This window comes from Macrobrachium nipponense, chromosome 20, assembly GCF_015104395.2.
Source record: "Macrobrachium nipponense isolate FS-2020 chromosome 20, ASM1510439v2, whole genome shotgun sequence".
NCBI lineage: Eukaryota > Metazoa > Arthropoda > Malacostraca > Decapoda > Palaemonidae > Macrobrachium > Macrobrachium nipponense.
In genome coordinates this window covers 107,928-127,685 of record NC_061089.1, presented here as the reverse complement: position 1 = coordinate 127,685, position 19,758 = coordinate 107,928, and the positions used below count along the sequence as shown (strand labels likewise).

The following is a 19,758-nucleotide window of genomic DNA, read 5'->3' as shown; positions in this document are numbered from 1 at the left end:
GCCCAGGGCCATTCTACTGTAGCCAACTGTTTTTGCAGACCAGTGGAAGGTTATACTACTCATGACTTCCCCTGCTTGCAAAGCAACCGGGATCATGGCAGTTCTGTGGTGGTTCTCAGTTGAAGGGAACATTCCCCACCTAAGGAGTAACTCTGTTATGTAAAAGGGAATAATTTATCATTTTCCAAGGTTTACAAACCAGAGCCTTTTGTATTTAACTCACCTCTTCCTCCCCCACTTAGTTCCTATTGGTGTAGGAAAAGTGAGATGACAGTTTGAGTGAGCAATGCTCTCCCACTCACCCCCACCTCCACCTGTTAACCACCTTGTTACCAAATTCAACCAGTTGCAGCTCATGCATAAAAAGCTGTGGTTTGTATACAAATGAAAAATAAAAGTTGTTATTTGAGATTTGTTTTTTATTTAAGAAAAGTGTTTATTGCTACAGTATTTTTAATATTTTGTGCTGAGGATCTCTGTGTGGATGTAGATTATATGTAAGATTCTCCTTTCAGAAGCAGTTGATGATGGCTAATGTTACCAGTTTCTTTGTGGCATTATATTTCTTTTATCGTCACAACACATACTGTGAACCTGGAAGTAAGTACAGTGTAGAATTCCATGTAAGGTCATGAAGTTCTTTCAGTATTTTGATTGAAAGGTGTTTGTCTTCATTTCCAGTTGTATTGTAAATTGTAAAAATTCTAGTGCAAGATAAATTTCAAACTTAAGAAAAATGAAATCTGTCAGTTTTTTAGATGTGGAATATTAATATAGATAAAATAGCAAAAACATGTTTGCATAAGTTTATAAATGAATTTGTTATATCACAGACCCATCACTTCATGGTAGCTGAAGTGTAAGCCAGCTCATTCTCCAGATACGCTTCAAAAAGAGAAAAGTCACTCCAATTGTATATAGTACCTTGTCAAACACTTGGTGACAGTCATTTTAAAATTTTAAGTTTTATATTAACCTTTAGGAGCCAGGTTAAAAAAAACATTTACAGTACCCTAGACCAGGCAAGCTTTGATGTTGACCAATTTAAAAAAAAACATCAATGGCAAGAGGAAGATATGCAAATGCACATGGTGTAAGAAAAAAAATGCAAAAAAATTATCCCTACCTTCCACGAGAAATTAAAAATTACTTCCTACAACCCCTTGTGAGGCCTTTTTTGGAAGACAATCGTAAGTTTTACCAAGTTATACATATTTTTAATAATTTAGTTTAGTTTATTTTGTAAAATTATAGGTCACACAATATCATAACAGATAAGAACTAAAATTAGTAACAAATTCCGAGTATTTTTGATAGCTTAGTTGCTGTCTCATCCCCAAGGAGTACCCTTTCCATGGTCTATCCAGAGCTCCATGGTGACCAGATTAATGTCAATGAATTCCCTTAACTGGTCTTATGGCCTGGTACATGTCGTAATGATAAACATAACAAGTGATAGAGTATAAATGGACTCAGAATAATAGGGCACTTTCTATTTTCCTCAGCAAATGCTAATACCCAGTTTTCCTACTACGTCAAAACTGCAAGATGAAGAAATGGTTATGCGCATACGCACTGTCATATTGTTTACATACGACCAAAATCCGACCAAGATGCCATTCCCTTTCTGGTCGGTCAAGAAAGCAGAGCTAAGAGAAATCCGTTGTTCACTTATTGATTCAGCTAAGTGCATAGTTGTTCCCATGTGATATACAAACCCTCAGTCCTTTACAATAGGAATTACTTAAGGTGCAGCCTGTACACAGCTGCTGAATTCTTTAACAAGGCAGTTAGGTAGTTAAATACCGGTCCGGTCATTGATAGTCCCCCCGACTGGACATAAACATCCCAATTTGCTTTCAGCCATTGTTGCAGATAGACGTGTTCTCCACCACTCTCTGCCCGACTGTTTACTGATGTTTTCTTTCAATCCCGGTGGGATTTTTCTTTGTTATTTCGTATTATAAGTTATGATTGTTGTTGTGATATACTGAATAATGCAAACCCATTAATTGCAACTTCTTTATAAGTTATGATCGTTGTTGTAACATTGTGTTTATGATATACTGAATCATACAAACCCATGAATCACAACAGCCTTGTACCCTGCTCCTGGGCATTGCCCAGGATAGAGGGTAGGAAGTGCGGTTATCAGTGCATCAATAGATCAATCTTTATGCCCTTTGCCCATCATGCCGGGGGCGTGATTGTAATTTTGTATGTGTGTGGAGTGCTCTGTTTGGGTCTTGACACAGTGGGGAAGTTTGCTGGGAGGAGGAATACATTGGAAGACCTGTGATTAGGGTAAGACACCAGCGCTGCTACCATTCCTACTACCTCCCACCACATTGAGGTACTAACCTCCTCTTCCTTTGTATTTACTGCTCTCCCGGCAGTCATCGCATACTCGCTGTCTCCCCTTTGTACCTACACCTGCTCCTGCTCCCGTCCCTGGACCTGCCCATGTACCAGCCCCTGGACCTGATGAGTCCTCTGCCGCCCCTTGGGGGACCCTGACAACTCTCCTGCGGAAGCTGTTGAAGAGGAAGGCAAAGAAGATGAAGAATCCAAGGAGTGCTATTATCTTCAAATTCGTCTTTTTCCTCGTTGTCATCATCATCACCTGCCGCCTCCTTACCTCTCCCTTCGGAAGCTTCACAGCATTCAAAGGGGAAGGTAGCTTCGCCCTTGAAGAAGTTGAGGAGTCTGTTGTGGTTAAAAACATAATGAGCAAGCCCACCAACAGAATTGTATGAGAGTATTCTTTTTTGGGAAAAAAGGGAATTTAGGAAACTAAAATACAAAACATCCCCATACCCAACCCAAAAAGGCTTGCTTAAAAAGGTAAACCTGCGGTCACCCCAAAAGGGTTTTGTCGGCAAAGAACAGGTAGTTTTTCAGATGGTATGGTGCTTCACTAAAGGACAACAACAACAAAAAGAAAAATTTTTCACAAGGTCCAAAGACCCTCTTATAGGAAGTAGGAAGGCAACAAATGGATTGCCTATCAAGGGCAGAGGTAGAGGAAGAGGTGGATACCAGTGGGAATGGTATGATTGGGGGTCGACTTCAGTGACACCACCGGCAATTGAAGTCTCCCTATGGAGACACAGCACATGGGAGCAGTAGAGAAACATGTGGATATTTGTCATCAAGCATGTCTCTCTAAATGTCCCCAAAAATGATTCCTCCAAACATAGAGTGATCCTAGACCTCTCAACATTGAACAAGCACACCGTTTGCCATATTTTCCGAATAACTACCATTGCCCTAGTGGGTTCAATTGTTCTAAAAGGAACTTAGATCTGGAAGATGCATACTGGCACAGGTTCAAAGCCATGCCCTGTGGGCTAAACATTGCCCTAGGATTTGACATAGTAATGGTAGTTCTTTGAGAAATTAGAAATACAACTATGTATAATAGCCCACCTAGATGACTGGTCAATCTGGGAGCCCACAAGAAGTGTGCTTGAAAAACCTAAGAGCAGTGGTCAACTGACTAGGGTCAAAAGGTGTTATGATGAATTGTCAGAATCCCACCTCATGCAGCAGAAACTTTCAGTAGCTGGGTCTATGTTGGGATACTTTTCATTGCTCGTTGTCTCTCCCCATCATACCCAAAACAGAATGAGGCAAATCCTCAAAATATGCCTTCCACAGCACAGTTTGCAAATGGCAATTAGAATGTATAACTGGCTTGTTGCAATTTATCTCAATAATAAATCCAATAGTACTTGAATTACAAAAAGGAATGTGAAGTTTTATGCAACAAACAAGATGAGAGACTGACCTCACTAAAAGATTGGAAAAGTTGGGGAGATACTTCAGCCTTGATCCTGGAAGGAATCTCTGGCGATACAGGTCACACTAACTCCTCAGTCTGTATGCATGACAATATACACAGATTTTCATTTTTGACAGGTTTGGAGGACGTTGGGAGGAGCGTCAGGTGGCAGGGAGGTGTTCAGATACCCCAACGAATTGTCATCTCAATTTCCTGGAGCTGATGGCTGTCCAACATGACTTACTCACATCCTCTCAATATGGTGATGCTAGCCATTTATGGGGTGTCTCATTGTAATACTAGTAGACTCCATATTAAGGAAAATGACAGCCTCAACAGAGTGGAATTAGACAACCACTCTCAGAGAATAGCTAACACGCTTCCACAAATGGAAGTGGACCTGTTCGCCACATATGAGAATCACAGACTGTTAGGCAAGCAACAGCAAGAGATGCCTTCCTACAAGACTGGAACAAATGGAGGATGATAACCCTTTCCTCCATAGTTCCAGATTTCGAGGGTGTGGAGCAAACTCCTAACCTACTAAGGAACAGCTTACTTAAGAGCCCCAAACAAGTCAAACAGGAATTGATTCCTATTACTTAAATAATGGGCAAAGAGATAAATTCCAAAACTGTCCTGTTTTATCCCATTTAGTAGGAGGGAAAGTAGTTTTAAGGATCCTCCTTTCTAAGTGAAAACCTTCACGAGTAGATTTTCTTAGATATTATCTATACTGTGAAAATTATTCGCCCAACATTGCTAGGTACCTAGTGCAAAACATTACATGTTTCATATATCTGGCAATACCAGTATACTATACAGATGTATATTTACATTATATCCATACTGAGAGTCCAGTCAAAAATTCTAGGGAAACCGATTTTAAGTCCTGATCCCTTTTGAAAGACCAATGCCTTGCGGTTAAATTAGTCATGGAATACAAGGCAGCTTTAACAGAATCATTGATTTATGATTTTGTGATTTGACTCTAGTATAGGAGTTGCTGCTTCTCTTCTGTGGTCCTTTGCACTACAAAGATCTTCTCTAGAAGGGTTCCGTTGACTTGTTCCTTGAACAAGGTGCTTAGACTTCAATCAGCCCTGCAGTTCAGTTGATCTGATATAAACCACGGGTCTTCCGCTTAGAGGAGAACAACACAACTCACAAGCTGCAGTATGCAATGTAGTTTTGATTGCATTAACAGCACGAGCTAGTATTACCAAACTGTGCTCTTGTAGACAGGGACAATACATCAAGCAAAAAGCTGACAATCAATTTTTATTGTCCTCTGGCCTGTCATTCCTGACAAAAAGTGTGACTCTTATAAGAAGGAAATCTATTTGAAATAAACTAGAATAAGCAGACATAACGTTATGCCCAGTTCATGCACTTAAGGTTAACCTTGAGGGCATCCCAAAAGGTCTGTTTTTCTCTTACACTCTAGCAACAGTTGCCACAAGCTCGAACAAATTTTACTACACTGTGTATCAGTAGGTGGCATGGATATTCTTGACCCATAAGTGCTACAATGGCAAACCACGGGTCTTCCCAACAGGCGAGTATACTAATTATCGCTGGGGAGGGTTTGACTATACTACAACTACACCCAGCATGCTTAGGTACGTCACCACAGAACTTCACCCTGGAAAACATAAGTTCGCACTTAGTTTCTTGTTCTTTGTTGCCAAACCTAAAGGTATTTGGAATAAAGAATGGGGCCTTGTAACTAGTGGCTTGACCCTGGACCAAAAATGTTTTTGGGTTGCTATGAATTGAATCCAAGAGCTTTTTGTCACCTGTCAATTTCTTTGTAAAGCTCCTTGAGGATGAAACAACGACTACGCTATAAAAAAACAGGTTTTAACGTAGGAAAAACCTATTTCTGGTAGTTACTGTTGAGTCCTCAAAACCCTCCCACTTCTCTAATGAAAAGACAGGGGTTTTGGGTGAGGCATCAGCCTACATTGACCAACAAAAAGGAATGGCATCTTGGTCGAATTTTGGTCGTATGTAAACAATATGACGGTGCATAAAACTGGGTATTAGCGTTCACCGAGGATAATAGAAAGTGCCCTATTATCCTGAGTCTATTTATACTCTTATCATGTGTTACAATATCTATCATTATGACACACATCCAGCCATAAGACCATTTAGAGAATTATTTGACATTAATCTGGTCACCATGGAGCTCTGGATAGACCATGGAAAGGGTACTCCTTGAGGATTCAACAGCAACTACCAAAAATAGGTTTTTCCTCCGTCAAAACCTGTTATTTGTAAAGTAGTATTTATGTAAATTTACTAAAATCGAAGATGCAGTATCTTTTTTGGATTATACATGTTTTTTTTATATTTCTTTACACTTTTCTTGCAAAATTACAATTATAACTGACATACTATCATACAAAATAAGAACTAAAACCAATGGAAACCCCTGGGTATATTTATGAGCAAATATATAAAAAGCCATCATGTGACAGAGCGAGGCAGTACATGTACCTTTGAAGTCAAGTATACAATTGAATCATGAGAGCCCAGAATCGGTGAGCTGAGCCAGTCTAAAAGTTGCTATTCGTACATTTATGGGCTGTTAAAGTAATGGAACTTCTTTCCTGCCCGATTTCTCCAAACTGATGGCGTATAATATTGATTTATAATATTGATTCTCTACAAGAGGTAATCCGTCAATCACTCAAAACCTGTAAGTGTTAATCATATGAGGGTATCCGTCCATTAAGGGTTAATTATGTGTGTTTTATATATAATATATATATTATATATATATATATATATATTATATATAGATATATATATATATATATATATCTATATATATATATTATATAATATATATATATAGAAAGTTGTACCTTTGAACCTCTTGACAACTAGACACAATTGATGGCCTTTGACTTGGCCTTGGATATAAATACACCCTATTCATCATGTGAAAAGGCTGATTCTATGCCTGTTGTAACAAGTGAGAAGGAATAGTTTGGGTTTTATTATGGAAACCACATTGAATTTCTAGGAAGATGACTAAGACCTTTAACCCTTTTGCCTACTGATTATTACATAGACATCCAAATTTAAGCCTTTTGCATTTTGATGACATGTAAACATCAAAGGAAAAAAAATTGCACAAACTAACAGATATATTGAGAATCATTTTTGGTGAATGTTCCTAACATTTTTCATGCATATATAACATATATGTTTGTTTTGTATAATTGTAGATTTTAATTTTATAATTACATTGTATTTTTTTGCATGAGAGAGAGAGGAAATATTTTTTATACATTAACGTGTATATTTATTTGTTTTGTATAGTTTCATGTTTTTATTCAATAATTACAGCATTTACGAGAGAGAGAGAGAGAGAGAGAGAGAGAGAGAGAGAGAGAGAGAGAGAGAGAACTTGTACACTTATTTGTGTTGTGTTTTAAAAATAATTGCATGTCTTTTTTCAGAGAAAGTGCCACTTATTTTTTGGAAAACATGACGCTGCTTTGTTGTTCATGTTTTCATAGTTTCCTTTGTATAATTATAACATTTGCATTGCAATATGTAGGGAATTTATTTGGGTGTGCTATGGATAAGAAATGGCAACTTTATCACATATTTTTTTGGCAATTTTTTGAGGCGGGAAAGGGCAACATTTTCTATACGTATCATAAATTTTACTCTTTATTTCTCTTACACAAACTTATTTTGGGGAGTTATTTATTCCATTATATAGAACAGTCATTCAGCTGTCAAATTAAGGGATTTTGACGAAGGAAAAATCTATTTCTTGGGGAGGACCTGTGTCGCCCGGTGAAAAATCCCTGTAGCTCATTTTTCAAGTATAAATATATCCTAAATATACCAGAGAAAAAGCTTACATGGTATGCTGAAGTTACTACCCTCAGCGCGAGCACCCCGAGGGGTGTCGGTATAAGTAAAGGGGCGAAGTGGAAGCTACTATTCACAGATCCTCTGCCACTTAAAAGATTCCCTCTTCAAAATCCCTCTGCGGTGGGAGCCGTTCCAAGCGCCCCCCACCTCACCTTCCACTTGTTACTACTACTAATACCCATGCGTCTAGCTCATTCCTGGAATAGACCTCCAGGCTTGGATTGGCCAAGGGTGGGGGAAAGCAAAAGCGAAAGAGAAAGGGCTGGGTTCACCGGGCGACACAGGTCCTCCCCCAGAAATAGATTTTTCCTTTGTCAAAATCCCTTTTCTGGGTTCGACCTGTGTCTGCCAGTGAAAACATATAAGAGAATTCCATCCAAGCCAAATAGAAACCAAATCAGTATATAAATGGAGGTTAATAAAAACCTAAGGTTTCATTGAAATTGAATTTAATGTTTAAACTTAATGTAAAAAATAAACTTATATACTACATAAACTATGTCTTAAACTATGACTTAAGAGTAATATTTACAAGAAACTGGTAATTGCTAAAGTACAACATGGTACTCAAGTTAATTGGACAGATATGTACAGATGGAACGTAAAACAATCATGGCTTTGCGACCAATATCACAGTAATATATACACATGTTCCGATGGCGGGATGGCCAAGGCCCAGCCCGGCCCGGAAGAGATAGGTTGGTGGGGAATACAAGCGAGTCAGGCAGGAAGGAGAGAGTATTAGGGAAAGGGTAACAGAAGGGCTAGAAAGAAGTCTATAAGGCACAATTATTCGGGGGAAACTATGCTTCCCACTGCCACTGTTGGGAATTTAACGGCCTCTATATTTTTGAGATAGTGGCGTTTAAATACTGCTGGAGATTTCCAACCCGTTTACTTCTTCAGGTCCTCAAAGTTCATGTTTTGAAAATAGTTAATAGAAGTAGCCACTGCTCGGATGTCATTGTCCCACCTTTCTCTCTAATAAACAGAGGGCCTGAAGTCTTTTGAGAAGTCCTGGCTAGGAAGGATTTCAGGATATTAACCGGACACAATGATGTGTCCTGCATAAGAGGGAGAATTTTCCAAGGAGTCCACCTGTTCTGTGGGTCCTCGTTTTTAGCCAGAAATTGCCGATCGGGTGATAGCAGGACTTCACTTGACAGGAGGAATTCAATATGGCCTGGATTCCTGGAGAGAGCCGAGACTTCAGATATTCTGGCGCCTGAGGCTAGGGCCATCAAAAATAATGTCATCCTAAGAAGGGTTAGATATGGGCATGACTCATTGTTAGAGTCCGAGGCAAGTTTAAGGACATCATTCAAGAACCAGGAGACCGACTGGGGGCGATCTGCTGGTCTCAAGCGGGCGCATGCTCTAGGAATCGAAGAGAAGTATGCGTCTGATAGGTAAATATTAAAACCTACCTGGAAAATCTTCCGTAATGCTGATTTTACCGTAGTAATGGTACTGGCGGCTAGACCCTTCTCGAAAAGAGATCTAAAAAATGAGATGGCCAAATTTGTGGTCATCTCATGGGCATCTGAATCCTTTAGAAAGTTGGCTAATTTCTTAACTGCTGAATAGAGCTACTTGGCCTGTGAAGGATCTCAGTTTGTGTAAGACCTTCATCAGAAGATTCACTGGTGGAAATAGGTAGATTTTCTGCCAGTTGTTCCACTCTACGGACATTGCGTCTGTGGCGAAAGCTAGTGGGTCTAGGTTGGGAGCCACGTAGCAGGGTAGTTTGTGGTTGGCTTCCGTGGCAAAAAGGTCTACTTGCAGGCCCTGAATTTGATTGCCAATCCATCGGAAGGAATCCGCATCCAGTGACCACTCCAACTCCAGCGGAGTTGTCCTGGACAGTGAATCCGCGATGACATTCCTTACTCCTGCTAGGTGAACTGCTGATAGGTGCCATTGGTTCTTTTCTGCCAGCAAGAAAATCGCCAGTAGAACGTGATTCAATTTGCTTGACCTGGAGCCTCCTCTGTTTATGCAGTGGACTACTACTAGACTGTCTGAGACCAGTCTTATATGTTTCTTCTTGGCCGGAGACAGACGTTTCAGGGTCAAGAACACTGCCATTGCCTCCAGGATATTGATATGGAACTTGCGGAATGTCTCCGACCATGTTCCTTGTACCTTTTTGTGCTGAGAATACCCTCCCCATCCACTTAGAGATGCATCCATGTGGATAGTTAGAGACGGAGGAGGGAATTGCAGAGGTACTGACTTGGACAGGTTCCGGTGATCCGTCCAAGGACGGAGCCTCTTTGTCAGAATAGGCGGAATCACTGAGATCTTGTCTCTGAGTTTCATATTGGCTCTTGATCTCCAGACTCGAATGATATCCTTCAATCTGGCCTTTAACAGGACGTCTGTCACGGACGCGAACTGTAGCGAACCTAGAATCCTTTCTTGAGCCCGGCGAGAAGCTTTCTTGCTCTTTAGAAACCGCTTCGTGGCTTTTGCTATTTCTTTTGCATTTTTGATTGGGAGAGATAGCTCGTGTCTGTTCAGGTCCCATTGGATTCCCAGCCACTGGAAACGAGAAGCTGGGGTGAGCCTGGATTTCTCTCTGTTTATCTGGAATCCTAGTGATTCCAGAAACTGCATCACCTTGTATGTTGATCTGCGGCATTCTTCGACGCTGGTTCCCCAAATGAGCCAGTCGTCTAGGTAGGCTACTAACAGAATGCCTCTCGTTCTTAGTACTTGTACTATCGTCTCTCTTAGTTTGGTAAATATTCTGGGCGCAATGTTGAGCCCGAACGGCATGACTTTGAATGAGTAAGCCTGTTTCCCTAGTTTGAAGCCTAGGTACGGAGAGAAGTTCCTTGCTACCGGAACATGATAGTAGGCGTCTGTAAGATCGATAGAGGTGGTGACAGCCCCACGGGGAAGTAAGGTCCGCACCTGCGAGGTGGTCAGCATGCGGAACTTGTCGCAGCGAATGTACGAGTTGAGACGGGACAAGTCCAGAATCACTCTTCTTTTGCCGGAGTCCTTCTTGGGGACACTGAACAGATGTCCCTGAAATTTGCGCCCCACTTTCTTTATTGCTTTCTTCTGGAGGAGGTCCTTGGTATAGTCTATCAGGTCCACCGTAGGCTTTTGATAAAAGGTGACTGGTGGAGGAGGCCCTTTCTTCCAACTCCACCCCAAGCCTTTCGAGACTATACTGTGGGCCCATGGACTAAAGGTCCATTGGTCCCGGAATAGGTACAGCCTCCCTCCTACCCTGCGGACCCTCACTGGTTGGGTGCAGGTCTGGTGCCTCTGCCTCCACGGAAGTCTCTACCTCTTGATCCGCCTCGTAGTCGAGGGCCACCTCTGGCCCAGCTACTTCCGGCATGCCTACTATAGGAGCGAAAGAGATCTCTCGCTTCATAGGTTGGGTTAAAGACCGGGGAGGTCACTATAGCCGAAGAGGTAGACGGCTGTGGGGCTGACAGAGTTTGCACTAAGACAAACTCCTGTTGGGGGTGCGCTTTCGAGGCGGAAGGTTTTCCGACCTGGGAAACTGGCACTGCTTGAACTATTGCTTGTGGATGGGAGCCTTGGTAAGAGTTATATCTCCTTGCCTTCTTCTTGGTTCTGGCTTGGTGTCCGGGCCCTTCAAACTGACGTTTGAAGGGGAGACCCCAGCGAACCCGAAGACTCTGGTTGGCCCTGGATGCCTCCTGGAGGATGTTGGTAACCTCCTCTTTTGGGAAAAGGTTTTCTCCCCAGATAGATGACTTAATGAGCCTATTGGGCTCATGTTTTATGGAGGCACCCGCTAAGACGTGCTTCCTACAAGCACGTCTTGCCACAGCAAAATCGTACAGGTCTGACTGGAACGTTTGTAAAAGCGCCTTAGTCAGAACCCTGAACACCTGCTCCTCACTGTAGGTGGATGCTACCAACTCCGCCGCAGTGACGGAGTTGATAGACCTTGCCAGTCTGGTCTTTGCCTCGAATTCCGTCTTCACTAGGTGATCCGGAATCCTAGGCAATCTCTCGGAAAACAGGTCAGAGGCGCAGTCCGGGTTGAGTTTACCTGTGGTAAACGTCGCCGGAGCGTCCTTCCAAAAGTCTAATCCGGTCGGAAAGAGAAGGGAGGTAGCCTCCGTCTCTCTCAATACTGTTAGGGGTTTATCTTCCGCCACAGCTTGCAGTGTTAATTCCGCCACCTTAGATGTGCATGGTGACGGAATGCCGTCCGGGGGGTCACAAACATAGTGAAGGAGCCTTTATGTGGCATTAACTTTGTGTTAACACAACCTCATTCGGACAAGGTGCGGACCCAAGTGTTTTGAGCCTGCTCTCTCGGGAAGATAACCGTCTCCTTGGGGACTTTATCTACCCGGACCAGCGCATGTTTAGCCAGCCTCACAAACCCGGGGAATGGGAATTGGAGGCCTGGAGGAAACAACTCAAAGTCCTCAATTGGCCGGGTTCCGTACCCTTCAATTGTGAGTTTCCCGTCCAAGAACGGGGCATGTAGCGCCAGCCTCCAAGGATTCTCCTTGTCAAAAGGAGGAAGCTTTGAGCGTCCGGTACCATCATGGATAGCGCCGGAGTACCGGAGTGGAGGAGTCCGGATAGTATATCCTCCAAAGGCTTTATCCTCTCAGTCAGAGACGCAAACGCTTGACCGGAGGCATCCGGGACTGAGGCGAGGCGCATTGCCTCAAGCCTCTGATCTATCACTCCACTAACCTTCGACAACAGAAGGCTAGTGAAGGCTTCCAAGTCAACACCAGGAACCGCCGCCCTAGGGACGGTGGACTGTAAACCCATTCCCACAGTAGGGGAAGGGTTTAGGGCAGCAGGCGATTGAACAGAGGTCGACGGCTGTGGGGCCGAGGACAACTCCGTCGCCGCTGGCGGAGCTGGTTTTGTGCCTTTCTTTAGGGTTTTCGTTTTTAGGGTTTTCACTTTGGGTGCGACAGAAAGTGCTCCTGCAGCAGGAGGGGTGGGCCTGGAGAAGCCCAGGAAGGAAGAGGAAGAAGGAGGAGTAGGACTAAGTAGGAGACTCGCCTCACTTACCTCCCCACCTACCTGTTCCTCCGTGACCATGGGTTCAAGGTTAATGTTGATGGCCGCTACGTCGTCCATCAAGTCCTGGTCGTCGGTGGCTGGCATGGTTGCCAACCGGATGGCTTCGATCAGCGGTTCTGCTACCTCCGCTGGCACCGCTGTGGTGGCTGTGGCTCCCTGGAACAGGAGAGCACAAAGTCCTGCGTCTAGCACGTATGGCTGTCCTTTTGGGGCGTTCTTGCCAAAGCTGGCCACCCACTTCCTTAGGTTGACCCTTGTGTCGTGCCGGGCTGCTTGATCGGCCTGTCAGGGAGGAATCGTATTAGTACAATGCCTGGAACTAAAGTCAGTATAACATCTTATTAAGTTATTATAACAGGACTTTAACACAAATGGTGTAGCGAAGTACTTACATGCTCATCAACTAAAGTGGATACCATCTCATAGCACACCGTACATGCGTCGGGGTGCCAGACCATGTAGTTTTCCAACTGTACCGCACAGTTGACGTGTGAGCGGCACACTACATGGCTATACGGCTTGCCTAGGGAGGCGGGGCACCCCTCTGCTTGGCAGCGAACCATCTGCAATGGAAATTGTTTATGAGCACCGAACTTCGGTAAGTAACGGAGAGAGCATGCACCTTAACTTAGATGGGTCAAGATCTATTTGCTACATAAAATCAGAATAAGTACTATGAATAAAGTAATTACTTTGGGTGAGATTGCCTGGTCTCGATTCCGTCCCCAGAATAGATACCGGTTCATTATGCGGGATCTGAGGTCCACTGGTGCCGGAGAGGGGGGGGGGGGGGGGTGGTTCTCCACTACCCTCAGAGGCATATGGCCGAGTCGGAAGGCTACATTACGTAGCCGGACCTAGTTGTTGAACTCCGCCGAAGCCGAGAGTGAGGACGGAATTAGAGCACTGGCAATACATTTCTTAATGCTCCGTCGCCGAGTGTGGGGTGAGTCACACTGGCCTGGTCATTATAGGACCGTAGCTATATGGGAGCCCCGAAGCTCCGTCCGCTAACTGAATCGTCTCCTAACATCCCTTTTAATGCCGGAGGAAAGGGGCTGGTGCGGGGGTCAGTAGGGCATACCTCTGAACCTGAACGCACTAATTTAAAGGGAGCGTAGCTCCCAGCCCGATTCCACCCGAGTGAGAAGGGTTGGAGAACGAAGCAACGAGCGACGGAGCTGCTATAATGTATGCTCCGGAGCTACGTCCGCCGACTGGTGCGGTACCGCTTGTGAGTCGGCTGCGCCTACTCAGAGATACACGGGGTGGTATATAAAATAATAACAATACCCCCACTCCCTACCCCCCTATTTTCCCTTTCTCCCCTCCCCCTCTAGTAAGAGGAGGAGGGGGGGGGGGAAGGAACGTGGCGCATGTGGTCGGTCACAATCGCCTGGCCACCCACCCGATCAGAGATGGACCTATACCAAGGCTATATGGCCTAGCCTTTGTAGGGAGAAGGCCAACTGGCTTATGGCCAGTTGCGGTTAAGTGGTGGTCGCTCTCGATCAGGAGGCTATGCCGGGTTAGGCCAGACGTACCAGACCGGCAGTTACATAACATATACACAATATAAATACTACAAAATACTATATTCATAGTGAGGTCTAATGGAGGAGTTGTAAGGATATTAGGCTAAGAAAGGCGGGGAGAAAGCACCCGTATGGATCCATTCAAGTTCCGAAAACTCAACAGAACTGGGCAGGGTAGGTCAATTGACCACCCCTGTCAGACTGAAGTGGACGGTAGACCTCGACCAAACCTACTAAATTGAAATTCTTCGATCTAGACCGGCCGGGCGGGTGGCCTCAACCAAACCTACTAAACCGAATTTCTTCTATTTAGACCGGCAGGGAGGTAGATCCGAGAGCACACCGGTTGAGAAACAACTATATTTTAACATCCTCCCTGCTAGCCTAATAGCACCACAGGGGGAGTTAGGTGTGTTTAAGGGTACTAGGTAAGGGACACCTAGTCTACCTTCCTAGGCTAGCCTAGGCTAGGTTCAACCAGGTGGGGAAGATGAGGCAACTCCTCCAACCTCAGTGAATCAATAATGTACATAAATCAAGACTTATCTAAGATCGTGCTACTCATACATATCCTCCTACTAGAGGAGGGAGGGAGAGCGAGAGAGAGAGGGGGAACGGCCCCCTCCTCTCTTCTCACGAATATGATAATTACAACAATAATGATATTGTGCATCGTTATAAAACATGCAGAGACCGGCGCCAACTCGCCCTTGAACCGCTGGGGAGGGGGCCTTTTATTTACGACGTAAACTAACACACTCCTTTGTACCCCCAACGAAAGTCAAGAGCGGGTTATGCCTACTCTAATATCAGTACGGATAGGTAATTCCGCAATACATATATGTTACTGATGACAATGCATCAACTTAAGATAAAGTACATAATGCCTAACATATAATATGTAAATATTTTGTAGATATTGTGTGCTGAAAATTTGCACACGCTCCGATGACGCTCCCAAAATGGCGGCTCAGCCGACGGCGCCCACAATACTATTCTGAGGGGCCGAAGGCGAATTATGGGAATATTTCAATCATAAAAATCAAAAACACGTAAATTGGGGTACTCAACTTAGGTGTAGAAGAATTATCTGCAGTTGCCATGGTGAAAAAGTGGAAAAACTCCTGGAGTGAATCGAAGTGATGCACACACAAAGACTGCTAATACAGAAATGAGCTAGACGAGTGGGTATTAGTAGTAGTAGTGAGTGGAAGGTGAGGCGGGGGGCGCTTGGAACGGCTCCCACCGCAGAGGGATTTTGAAGAGGGAATCTTCTAAGTGGCAGAGGATCTGTGAATAGTAGCTTCCACTTCGCCCCTTTACTTATACAGGCGGCCCGCGGTTAACGGCGCAATCACTCAACGGCGAATCGGTTTTACGGCGGTCGTCAAAAATATTCATTAAAAAAATAAGGCATTTTAAAGGTATCTTTACAGCACAAATTTCAGTTAACAGCGCCGCTAGCGCTGTTGTCTAACGAGTTCATACATTTGTAGAAATGCCGTTCAGACCATAAAGGTTATGCAAATTATATTAACAAATTTTATGGAGAGTTATTACGTAGGTATTAGGGTAAAATATATGCCTCTATGCTGAAAATATCGAGTTACATAAGTGCAAATGTAGCTATGGATGTGTCGATTTATAAATGTTCATGCTTTTGTTTTAAAATGTGTATGAAAATGTATTACGTGAAAGCATTTTTTGTTATTTCTGTACAGAAATATGATACAAAGGCAGCTTTGAAACTGCCTTCACGTTATCAAATACGATGTTTTTTCATGTTCTTTCTTGTAAGCCGCCGCCTGCCGCTCTTCCGAGAATATCGATTTAAAAAAGTGCAAATTAGCGATCGATGTGTCGATTTTATAAATGTTTATGCGTTTATGTTTAAAATGTGTATGAAAATGTATTACGAATAGGGTATTTTTATTTCTGTGCAGAAATATGATAAAAAGGCAGCTTTTGAAACTCCCCTTCAAGTTATCGACTACGATTTTTTGTGTTTTTTTTTCAAGTTCGTTCTTGTATGCCGCCGTCTGCCGCTCTTCCGAAAATATCGAGTTAAAAAAGAGTGCAAATTTAGCGATCGATGTGTCGATTTTTCAAATGTTTATGCTTATGTTTAAAATGTGTATGAAAATGTATTACGAATAGGGTATTTTTATTTCTGTGCAGAAATATGATAAAAAGGCAGCTTTTGTAAACTTTCCCTTTCAAGTTATCGACTACGATGTTTTTTTCAAGTTCGTTCTTGTATGCCGCCGACTGCCGCTCTTCCGAAAATATCGAGTTAAAAAGAGTGCAAATTTAGCGATCGATGTGTCGATTTTTCAAATGTTTATGTTTAAAATGTGTATGAAAATATATTACGTAAAGGTATTTTCACTTTTGATACAGAAATAAGATACAAATTAAGGCAGCCTTTGTAACTACGTCTCCACGTTGTCAGGGGATGGTTTTTTCATGTTCGTTCTTGTCCGCCAGTTTTCGAAAAATGCATTGTGTTATTTTTATTAATTTATGCATCTTTCCATAAATCCTTTAAAAAGTTATACATTATTTCACTGTATCCAAGAATATTGTATGTATTCTCATATTATTGTATTTTAAAATACTACGGCAAACTTAAGCCCGTATTCCGCGGAGCGGCCAATGTTGTGGTTTGAAATCAGCTGATGAATACGAGTTTGTTTCACCATAACGCAATTCTGAGCGAATGCTCTTGCTTCTAGTTAGCATAAACGAATATCTATATACTTGACTTATGTGAGACAAAGTTATTTTTCCTTATACAGCGTGTTTTTAGGTGGAAATATTTATTGAATATGTCTCGTTGTGAATGTGAACTCTATTTTTTTCGTTAAACAGATTACGTTGGCGGCATGTTTATTGCGTAAAAAATTACGTGATTCCGTTCGCAATAATCCTTTATATCATCGTAATACGAACTTTACGTTATTTATCTTATAACGGCGTGAAACCAACAGTAAAATGTGTTCTTTCAAGCACAGTAGTTTTGATTAAAATGATTTTATCCCAATTTTATCTACAGTTGTGTGTGATGGCAGACGTTTACTGCAGTTTTATCCTTGTTGCCGATGTACGATAATAGTCATTAGCAGCTTGAACAGTTTTCTCAGCTTCAGTTATAACTAGGTTTAAATTTAACGGTATATTTTCCGATTGATCTTTAATCTATATTGATCTCTGATCTATAGCGAATAAAGTTATTACATTAAGATATCTCAGTTCTATTCTATACATAACGCCATTTATAACAAATACAGTAATGTTGCACTGTAGTACGATGATCGAAATACAAGCCAAACAGATGTTATCCAGTTCGGTTGTACTTAGGAAAATAAAAAAAAAGTCGTTTCTCGTTCGGTTGTTCATGGCTGTACACGTTCACGCAACGAGTATAACGTTAGAACCATACTTTCATCATTCTCTTTTGCTGTTATTGAACTTATGTAACTAGAAGATGGAAAAAGTTAGGCCATTGTAATTTGATCTCTCATAAAATCGGACTATCGTAAGACTAATGATCATAACCTGAACACTACAGCTACCTGTACACTGTATAAAATTTATTATATCTTTACATACTCTAGACACCCACATGTACTGTACAGTAAATTCTATAGTACTATACTGCATAAATATAATTTTACTTATTGCGCCGTTGTGGGATTACGGCGCCTTTGACTGGTCTAGAGTTTCGAAAGAAGGTGTGCGGCGGCTGTAGGCTTTAAAATCGCTCAGCGTCGAAAATCGCTTGGCGTCGGTGGCCAGGAACGGAACCCCTGCCGCTAACCGAGGGCCGCCTGTACCGGCACCCCTCGGGGTGCTTGCGCTAATGGTAGTAACTTCAGCATACCGTGTAAGCTTTTTCTCTTGTATATTTAGGATATATTTATACTTGAAAAATGAGCTACAGGGATTTTTCACTGGCAGACACAGGTCGAACCCAGAAAAATAAAATTAAGTGTCATGAACAAAAAAAGGTGTAGAGAGTTTTTGTGTATTGTCGTTAAGTTTATCACATTTTCCTTGCCATAATTATAACTTTTTGCAATCCGAAAACTAAGTGATTTATCTGGGTGATCTTCGTACAAAAATGAAACTTTATCGCAGATATTTTCTGGTATTGTAATTTGTACTCATTATTCAACCTACATAGTTATTTTGGGAGATGTTTTATGCCATCGTATAAAAAATATATTCACCTGCAAAATTAAACAAAATTGAGTAATCTTCTTTTATAATTTTGGACAAAAAGTTAAGAACATTTTTATGCTGACCGTTTGAGTCACTGCCTTTTCCCACTGATCTCATTGTTTTTTATGAGTCACAAGCAAAAGGGTTAAGAAGCATTTGAAGCCTGATGAAATGAGTTGGTGCATACTTACCTGACAGTAATACATGAAAGAAGAAGCCCCCCCTGCACAGATATCCCCAAAGAATTAATAATGCCAAGGCCCTGTCAGTTAATGGTGAAGTCTGGATAAGGGCAAGTACAAATAAAATCTAGGGGTGTTCAAGGTTCCTTACCTAACCTTGTCAATAACACATAACTGTAAACACTCAATATGCCTGTAAACAACAACTGTCACACTTTAAATCGAAAATCTTATGCAAAAGGCAGTTAGCTATCTTTTTAGGAACTGCAACCCCTTTCTTCTCTCTCTCATAAATGATGCAATTTGTTAGATAGGTAGCCTATCTTTGTTTACCCACAGCCTACCATAGTTGTTTGACCATTAATGTGTAATGATAGCTAGGAGAAAGTCAGTTAGGAATAGCATAAATATAAAAGAGAGAGAAACAAGACAGAGAGAGAGAGAGAGAGAATTAGTCACAGGAAGAGTCATGAACAGTAGCCATAACACACGCAAAGTTTTAATCTAAGTGCTCTCATAAAAATCTTCACCTGTGACCTGACCTCTGCACTCGCCGGAAACTCGACAGTTCCGGTGACGTCATTTGTTCCACCCACAAGGGGAGGAATTAAGTCAATTCATCACACCTAAAGGACAGTGTTAGATAATCTACAACAAATATGATTGACCAACAGGCGGGGCAAAAGCTTATCCCCGCCTATCCTTGCCTATTCTAGGTGGGACATTCTCCTTTGTAGAATCTTTGAGAAGCCAGCTGGAAAGGAGAGGACCAGTGAGAAAAAGGGAATTAGAAGAACAGCATGTCCCAGAAAGAAGTCAGATTTCCCAGAGCTGTAGCGGTCAAGGAAACTTCATTTTTCCATTTGTAGTCTTCATTGTTGAACTTGTAACTGTGACTGTATCATTCTAGTGTGAATGAAGGGAAGAAATTTGCACTGCATCTCATTTAAACACTGCTGAGAGACTCAAACAAATAATAATTAAGCAAGATATAAAATGTGCATTTGTGAACTATTGAACTAGGCTAGGTATTAACTCAGAGTATCCATTTGCATAAGTTAAATACTGTAGGCTATTACAG

The 19,758-nt window shown here is 42.2% G+C and overlaps 1 protein-coding gene across 1 annotated transcript in view; it reads left to right on the top strand.

Annotated features, from left to right (window-relative positions):
- The window catches only part of LOC135221411 (post-GPI attachment to proteins factor 2-like), a 300,470-nt gene that overhangs the window by 236,360 nt on the left and 44,352 nt on the right, over positions 1-19,758 (top strand). The window contains exon 5 of the mRNA XM_064259194.1: positions 516-600. Coding sequence (XP_064115264.1) covers positions 516-600 — 85 coding nt within the window. The remainder of the gene's footprint in view (positions 1-515; positions 601-19,758) is intronic.